The 9,375-nt window shown below is 39.9% G+C and overlaps 1 protein-coding gene across 1 annotated transcript in view; it reads left to right on the forward strand.

The window, feature by feature from the left end:
- LOC102202933 (alpha-1,3-mannosyl-glycoprotein 4-beta-N-acetylglucosaminyltransferase B) overlaps window positions 1-9,375 on the forward strand; it is a 36,421-nt gene that overhangs the window by 18,657 nt on the left and 8,389 nt on the right. The window contains exons 4-10 of the mRNA XM_013914917.1: window positions 1,182-1,253; window positions 2,268-2,381; window positions 3,516-3,591; window positions 4,103-4,217; window positions 4,322-4,452; window positions 4,837-4,944; window positions 8,670-8,863. Coding sequence (XP_013770371.1) covers window positions 1,182-1,253; window positions 2,268-2,381; window positions 3,516-3,591; window positions 4,103-4,217; window positions 4,322-4,452; window positions 4,837-4,944; window positions 8,670-8,863 — 810 coding nt within the window. The remainder of the gene's footprint in view (window positions 1-1,181; window positions 1,254-2,267; window positions 2,382-3,515; window positions 3,592-4,102; window positions 4,218-4,321; window positions 4,453-4,836; window positions 4,945-8,669; window positions 8,864-9,375) is intronic.

Raw genomic sequence — 9,375 nt, forward strand, 5'->3', positions numbered from 1 at the left:
CACACACACACACACACACACACACACACACACACACACACACACACACACTCTAGCTGGCTAACTGTCCGTAAGTTTGCTGTTACTTTACAAAACAAATGTAAGTTATTTATATCTTTGCTTTGAATCATTGGATCATTTCCTGCTAGACACAGTGTAGTTTCATATTAAACACAAGTTACTAAGAAGAGTTATGTTAGCCAGTGAAGTAATTTGGCCTGCTATATAACTTTAATTTCTGCTGCGATGCAATTATGCTAAGGTATAGTTAGCCAGCTACATGTAACTTAGCTACGGTGCATTCATGTGGTGGTGGTTAATTTATAAAGTTAGCTGATAACTTTAAAAAACAACCACCAAATCTCAAGCACAGTGGTAAAAGTTTCACATTGTGGGGATGTGGTTTTCCCCTCTCACTCAGATGGGCTTCATTGGATTAAAGTTGTTTCTTTTCCTTTCCAGTTTATGCTAGCTAATTTTAGCTTGCCTATAATAAATTCCTTGATATGCAGTGTAGCAGCTGGCTTGGCTTACCTAAGGCACATCAGTGTTTGTTAGCCTATCCTAATGCACCTGACCTCATAACACTCCTGAACTCAAACACCATAATTTAGTGGTGAACAAGGTAAATTGTTCCCTACTGCAAACAATTAATTTCAATTGCATGTCATAAATTATAATAAATCATAAATAAATACCATAAATAAGTATTAAGGACCAGAATGACCTTTGCTTCCTTCTTTGCTCCCACATGCTGATTTACTTATTGGGTGAGATGTGACACACAGCTGTTATACAGTGCCACTAAAGAACTTTTTTCTGATGTCAGTCTGACTCACTGAGAGTGCTCTTGCATATGGACTATAATGTGCTGTTTGCTAGACATCTGAGAGAAAGGACACATGAACACCTAACGACTTTCATACCTGCTCATCTTTGGGGTTTTCTTTTATTGTTTTTTTTTTTTGTGAGTAACAAAAACTATAAACAGGAACACAACGAGTCTTTATCAACCCCCAAACTGAAACTGATAATATGTCTGGCCTTCAAAGGTCTTACACAGTTACAGTCTCAGTCTGTAAGAGCACCAGCGTGTATTCATTGTTGCAAAAGCCTCGAGGAGCTCAAGTTTTATATTAATTCAGTCAAATATGCCCCCCCCCTCCCCATCACTGACCCAGTCCTGTCTCTCTCTCTGTCTTTCAGACAAACTTAGACTATGTGAACAGTGTAGCAGAGACCATCATGAAGAAGTAAGTGAGCTAGATTGCCTCCCATGGGGCAGTTTCTCTGTTGTATCAGTGTTCACGTTAGACTTAAGTTTCATGCTCTTTATTGCTTGCAGCACCAGCAGCAGACTGCTGTTTCTGTCTGTAAGTGTATAAAAAATAAGATGTTTATTATTACAGTAGGATTGTATTGCATGTGGACATTCACCAATCTATTTTTCTTTAGTCAGCCATGGACTAACTATGGCTGATGGTCATATGTGTGAGATTTGTCTACTGGGGAAGTATTTCTCTTTATGTGCAACTTCAACATGGAAATGGTCTGTTTTATGTATCGCTTTACAAATAAAGGAAAAGTTAGGCAGCTACATTTCCATTTCTCTTCTTTGAGATTCAACCACAGATTAAAAGAAATAAACCTGAGATAACAGGGGTAATCTGTAAGCATAAAACTACACATTGGCATGTAATTTTATGCAAAGAGAACACAAGAAATGTCCAAATCTTAAATGACTGTATCACTGTAGTGTATAAAACTTATCTTCATACATTCATTCATTTTTTTGAACTCAATTAGATGTTCTGGTAAAATGGAACTGGAAACGCCTGATTACATTTCTGTTTACGCAAATGCTTCAGTGTAGTCTATGTGCACTGATGCTTTACATTAGCCTCTACTACATGCTAACAAAAGCTGTCACAAAACAGGTTTTTAATGTTGTTGCTGCTCTTCCTCCCGGCAACGGGAAAGTGTGAAAGTTGGTTCCCAGCATATGTTTTCAGGAATTTGTTCTCTGATTAACCTAAACGCCTGTTGGTCAAATACAATGTTTGATCTGTGATTTAGGAAGAACTTTTCAGGACAACTAGGTAAAGTGTGAGAATGAAACGCCCTACAGTTCATAAGACTTGTTATTACATATTTTGTTAGCATACACATAACTGTTTGATTAACCTCTAAATACTAACAAAGAATGTCTATTATTTCCTTTGTATCTTGATGTTGATCTCTGCAGTTAACTAGCTCATTCTTTGCAGTTTTCCCAAGGAGGTGCAGTCTGGATTGCTGGAGGTCATCTCTCCTTCACAGTATTACTACCCTGACTTCGCCAGCCTTAAGGAGACTTTTGGAGACTCCAAAGAAAGAGTCAAGTACGGTGCATATACAAAATCACATGATGCAGTCTCTAAATGCTACAAATGTTTTGTCAGTGATGGTAATTCTGAAGTGTTTTTTACCGTATTTTTCGGACCATAAGGCGCACCAGATTATACATTACAGAATCCTGCCATGCGATTGCATTTGTCCAGAACCATCGGGAACCTTCGCATTAACATTTTTGTCGAGTGGGGAAAAAAAGTTAGCGTTCATCCTCCAGCTTCACTGTGTTTATGTTATGCTAGCATAGCTGTGTCGCCAGCGATCACGTAGCACAACATTATATACCAGGTAGCCGAACTTTAGTAATGCTACAAACGTCACTGCTGTTTAGTTTCATTTATGTTGGAAGTGATAGCAGAGCTGTACGTTTGAATTTTCTCACAAATCTGTCAGTCAGAACATGCTATATCATGTTTAGGTGGAAGCTAGCGAGCTAACTTCCTGCTAACTTCTAACTCCGTTAAATTTAATAAATTCTGTTTTCATGGATGCCTGGATGTTAAACTTAATTGTTACACCTGGTAAAGCAGCAACGCTGATCATTTTATTAAAGATGAAAGAATTTAGACAATTTTTAACTCTCAGTGATGCTGCAGTGTTTGTTTGACTTTGGGACCTGAGGATGACGGAGTTTAGGACCCAGATCACTGCGCGAGGCTCCTGCCTATGGTAGCCGTAATGCTCCAACAATCCATCAAGTTGTGCGGCTTCGTAGCAACCAAAGTCGTACTAAAACATTTTTTGACAGATTTTTGAGCGCCGTGTACCACATAAAATCGGTTCAAGGTCAGTAAGCAGAACCAGAATTCATACATAAGACGCATCAGATTATAGGGCGCACTGTTGATTTTGGAGAATATTAAAGGATTTTTAAGAGCGCCTTATAGTGCAGAAAATAGAGTAGGTGCTGCAGTGGCACAGAGGACACAAAACCAACATATACACTACATAACCTAATAAATAAATGATGAAGAGTAGGAGACTTATAATGTGTTTGGTGTGTTAAACAATAAACTGTTATTTATTGAATGCAGAGTGGTGTATAAACACACAGTGAGTACCAAAACCAAAAAGGTGAGTGAATTTCTGCTCGGGTTATATTTGTGCTTCTTGTTTGATTTTAGATGGCGAACAAAACAGAATCTGGACTTCAGCTTCCTCATGCTCTACGCTCAAGACAAAGGAACGTTTTATGTTCAGGTTAGGGTCAGACTTTAGTTATTATTTATTAAACACCTTATTTCTATTGTGTTTTGCATATCATGTTTCAGGAAAGTTATTTTTAGCACCATTTATTTGTTTGTGATATCAGCCAGAGTAGCTTTGTATGTTATAATTCTTCCTTATATATCTTTCGCTTTCACATTGCTTGTCTGGGTAGGGGCACTGCAGATGAGCTCAGACTATAAATGCTTACAGAAGACCCAAAGATGACATCACAGAAATGTGAAACACAAAAGTCTGAAATGATAGCCTGTTGTAAACTCTTTCTCCTTTTCACCAGGAGTGGTCTGATTGGGCTGTAGCTGTGCTTATGTTTAAACTTTTTATAAATAGTGTCTACTTCCTGACACGTCTGTTTTTAACAAGCTAAGCAGATCTAAAATGTGTGGTCGAATGCCTAAGTGCAGCACAGAGTCCTGTTACGTTTAGGATAACTAAGAAAAAGGATAAAGGAGCAAATTATTATTTGTTGTCTGTTGATTTCCAGTTAGAGGATGATGTTGTTGCTAAGTCGGGCTACTATGACGAGATGAAGGCCTACGCCACAAACGAAGCGTCAAAGCCATGGCTCTACCTTGAGTTCTCCCAGCTTGGATTTATAGGTGTGCTTTTGTGTAAAATACTGAAGTGATTTTTTTGTGTGTGTGTGTGGATTTTTTTAGGTAATATTACACGAATGCATTTGTGTGTATGTGTGATTCTCCAGGCAAGTTGTTTCGCACCCGGGACCTCCCAATGATCGCCGAGTTCTTCCTCATGTTTCACAGAGACAAACCTATTGACTGGCTGCTGGATCACATTCTGTGGGTGAAGGTTTGCAACCCCGAGAAAGATGATGTAAGTCAGTTATATCAAGAGTCAAGAAATGCAAAGTATAGATTCATTTGTGTTTTGGGAAAGAGTCAGACCACTTCATTTTTTTTTTACACACTTTGCTGTTTGTTACAGCCCTACAAATAAGAAAAAACACGTTGTTGTTGTAGATTTTTGTTAAAATGGAGCATAAATCTCTAAATAAATCTGTGGTTAAATAGATCTGGGACTCAGACTCTACACACTCTATGCAGATGACACCTCTTGTCTATACAAAGCATGGTATTTCCAGTACTGAGAAAGCATTGAACAGTACATTTTTTCCTATTGCTTGTTTTTTTTGTTGTTGTTGTAAAGAGCAGCTTTTACAGTGCGTTTCAAACTCACATGTTCTCATATTGTATATAGAAACACTGCACAGAGCAGAAGGCACTACTCAAGCAGAGGTACAAGCCTTCCCTCTTTCAGCATGTTGGTCTCCACTCTTCTCTGCCCGGAAAACTGCAGCATCTGAAGGTGAGAGTTCTGTTGGGGTTTGAATATATAATCCGAATGCGTATTTGCTGATTATATTGTTTTAATATAAGAGAGGCCTAACTCTGAGTACAGTCTGTGCCAAAAAGCACTGACAGGGAACTGCATGCTTTTGCAGCCAGAAAGTGAAACTAAGCAGAGTCTTTGATTGAAACTTATAGTGGTGTGATGTAGAGAGCAAGTATATAAATACCTCCGTTTGTGCTTCAGACCTGGGGTTGTGTGTTTTGTGTTCAGGTCTCCATATCAAGGATATGTAAAATAAAGATCATTTTTAAAGTAAAAGGACCACTTCTGAGCTGTGTCTTTCTTGGCCGTAAAGAATACAAAAGAACCGGTTTTAAAATTCAAATTCAAATTTTATTTGTCACATACACAGTCATACACAGTACGATATGCAGTGAAATGCTTGGACAACTGCTCGTGACCTAAAGAAGAAAAAAAAAAAAGTTCCTTTGACTCCCAGGAAACGTGTTTCATGATGGATATGAAGGTTTGGGGATATTTGGTGAAAACAAAACGCAGTGCATCCACATGTATTCCTCATACCATCTGTGAAGCCACCAAGTCGACCATGAACTCCTCCCTATACCAAAGTCTATTCCAATTGAATGTAAGGCCAGGTGTAAAGATAACACCTGGGCTAATTTGGGTAATGCAACAGGACAACGGCAGGGTGTTGGAATAGCTCAGTCAAAGTCCAGCAGGAGTCTGATTTACTCTTTATGACACTTGTAACACTTAAAAGTAAATGTAAAATTGCCTCTTTGGACTCTATCAACCAGATGACATCTTGTAAAATGCCAATGAGTAAATAAAATGCGTTTGACTGTAAATGGCCATTTTCGTGCATGTACCCTGAGCTTTTCTGTTCAGTGGAGGTTGAGGTGAGAATGCAAATGTCTCGACCCAAACCAATTTGTGCAGATTAAATTCAGGCTTCGAGCACTACTCGGGCAGCACTCTCCTAAACCAATCAGGTCATTGGTGAGAACATGGCTGATGTTAATGTCCCCTGCTGAACATTCTCTACAGTTCATTTGTTAAAAAGAGCTTTGATAACGAGGTTCAAGGGTCACATGTGCAGGGGTTGCATATTACTAGAATCTGGTGGTAATGGTGTCAGGACACCTGAGTGGGAGTAAAAGAGAAGGTGCTTTTCTAGTCATCTTTTCTTCTGTTACATTAGTAGGCCTTTATTGAAGACTCGTAAAATCTTTTTCAGATTTAAATATTTAAAAGCTGTTTTACAAATATGAACCAGGAAATGTGTCAAACGTGACTTAAACAACAGAAGAAGGCTAAAGGTGAACAGGGTGGTAAAACAGCTCTGTGAACTACCTGTGAAACTAGTAGAGTTAAATGAGGTGTGACAGCTGAGCAATGAAAAGCATTCCTGTGAAACACTTCAAGGCTTTGGAGCGTGATGTCACGGGAGGGGGCGTGACCGCCGAGGCACCATTTTAGCAGGCCAAACAAAGGAGCGAAACCATCAGCAGTGGTTCGCACTTGCTGTGTTGTCGGTTGTAATGTTAGATCGCACGATCGGGAAGGGAATAAGCTAGAAAATGGGCTCTGTTTTGATCATTTCCCCACCTGGAAGCAACATGAGGGAGCTCATGTGTCGGATGTTACCGAAAGAAGGCGTCTAGCCTGGATAGCAGCTGTGAGACGAGCTGATATCCAGTTCATCTCCATCTCCAGATATCTGTTGCTGCTCCAGACATTTTCATTCAGGTAAGATCTAAATAAGTTCATATCACTCTTTATAGCCTAATAGTTGTATTTTCAATGCGCTCTGAGGTCGTAGCAAATTAGAACAAACATCCTAATGAGTGATTTTGTAGATATATATAATAGAATTCAACTTTATTGTCATTGCACATGTCGCAAGTACAGGCAACGAAATGCAGTTTGCATCCATCCAGAAGGGCTTTAGCCATAATATAGCTATATTACAGAAACGGGTCTGTTATAGGTATGAGGGTACAAAATATGGGTCAATTATGGGTATGTTACAATGTACACAGTATGAAGGTATGTTATGAATATGCTATAACTATAAGTATGTACAGACTATGAACAGGATATAAATATGAAAACTATACAGAAATATGAACTATGCAAGTTATAAACAGTTATAGAATTATAATTATTATATACATTCTCTTTATAGAGTTGCTAATTGTTCGTCATTATTGCAGCAAACCAGTCTATGAAACGGATGAAACAAATCCTGACTGGGTTCCAGCGCTACACTTGGGGCACTACGAAATCCCTGCTTCAAACCACATGCTACACACCACCAGGCCACTCAGATTACTTCTTCCATGTGAGGGTGAAGAGGTGACCCTTCTGGATAAGATGGTGAAGGTTTGCTGCGTTTTGGTGAACATGTGCCCGAGTGTGGTAGTAAAACCAGGGGAAATGCTCTTGTTAAATACTCTCAAAAGTCTTGTGCTGTATATGTAGTGATAAGTTTTCAAAAGAGACAGAATGCTAGCAGCGGGTGATATTATTTAAATGCTCTCATGATTTTATGTGAACATTTTGTCATTTGTAAACTATACATTGATTCTACATTGTAACTGATGTGATGTTTTAATTAAAGGCAAACATTTATTTGTTTCTTTATTCAACTTTTGAACAGTGTTACTTAGTAAGTACATATTCAGTGAATGCTAATTATTTACATGGCAATGCACTTCAGGCACAAATGCAGACCCCCTAAATACAACATTATGGGTTATCCCTCCATTGAAGAATGAAGGGCTTTGGCTGGATCTGCCCCTTTGACCTAGGTCAGAGCCACGTCACCAGGCTCCTGATTGGTTGTCGCGGCGCGATTTGACGCTGGAGTTCAGATTTTTCCAACTCGAGCGGTAGACGCGAAACGCGCGTATGCACAAAATGCAACACAAAAACTCAAAAACTGGGTTTGTTTGCGAGTCAAACGCGCCAGACGCGCTACACTGACACGCTACACTGACGCGCGTTTCACGTGTTTTCGCGACGCAAATCTGCTTCCGAATTTTCGCGGGATCCGCAATCGCGTGTCATCGCGCTTTTCCATTGACTTTACATGTAAACCTGACGCTCTGTTCGGTGTGGACACACCGTAAGTCAATAGCGGTTGGCCTAGTGTTTCTACTCCACTGTCGTTATTTCATACGGGTCCACATTTCCAATGCACGCTATTTTTTGCAAGTACCGTGTCTTTGCATCCGGACGCAATCTGTCTCTATACCGTCGTTTTTATTTTGAGCTGCTTTTAAGTGTGGTTCGTAGCAATCTTCCTTCCAACACAGTGTGGTTGTTTTGATTCGTGGCCTGCTGAAATGGTGCCGCGCTCCCACAGTGCATTGCGGCGTGACGTCAACTCCAAGGCCCTATAGGATCAGCCATACAGTTTAACCTGAGCAGAAAAAATGTTGTTGATCTGCTGTTTGCTTAGCTGACAATAGAGTTCAAGACAAGAGAAAGCGACTGAGATGAGTGTGAAAGAATGATGGTGTTTGTCATGGAGTAGCTACATGACAGCACAACCTGATTTAACATGAACACTGGCATATAATGTGAATGTGCAGCTTTAACTGTATGTGTTTTTGACCCAGAATCATTCATTCATGTTGTTAAGTGTTCTCGCCTGTGGATGTGCTGTGGTATGTGCAAAGATATTTTTCTCTTCTTTCTCTTATCCACTTCAGGACAAAGACTTTGGGAAGCAGACGCTGTACAAGGCTCACAATAACCCACCTGCAGAGGTGAGCAGCACTTTGAAACACTACCAGACGCACAGTTTGAAAAGTGCTTACGAAGGACGAGATTTCTTCTGGGCAATAACTCCCCTCCAGGGTGACTACATCCTCTTCAACTTCTCCCAGCCAGTCTACACTTCTGGGTTAGTTTTAGTTATTTTCCATACATTCTGTAAATTTTGCAAATGAATGTTTTCTATTTAAAAAAAAAAAAAAGAAGAAAAGAAGAGGACAAAAACACAAATGATGGTGACCCAGTCTGCACATTAAACTGCTTTACAAACTGCTTTCATTCATACACACGCATGAAACAAGCAGCAGCTAGAGGATGACAAGGTACAGCACAAATGCTGCGGCAAGGCAGAGCTAGGATGTTGGGTCAGGGGGAAATGTCATTATCACCACCCTCAGAGATTGGGTACCAAGCCCTAAGAGCAACTGGTGCGTCGAAGGTGTTGAATGTGAGAGCAGCTGACCCGAAAGTGAAGGTCATGGCTAAGCTGGAAAACATGAAGTACCCTCTGAAAGTCTACTAGACGATGTGAATGCAGCATTAGAAACAATCCCTACTGTGACCATTACTGAAACCGACTGATGTACACCACAGCAACAGTGATCATCAGTGTTGGGAAGGTTACTTTTAAAATGTATTCCA

The sequence above is a fragment of the Pundamilia nyererei genome, unplaced genomic scaffold (genome assembly GCF_000239375.1).
Source record: "Pundamilia nyererei isolate P.nyererei 1_Seehausen unplaced genomic scaffold, PunNye1.0 scaffold00237, whole genome shotgun sequence".
Taxonomy (NCBI): Eukaryota; Metazoa; Chordata; class Actinopteri; order Cichliformes; family Cichlidae; genus Pundamilia; species Pundamilia nyererei.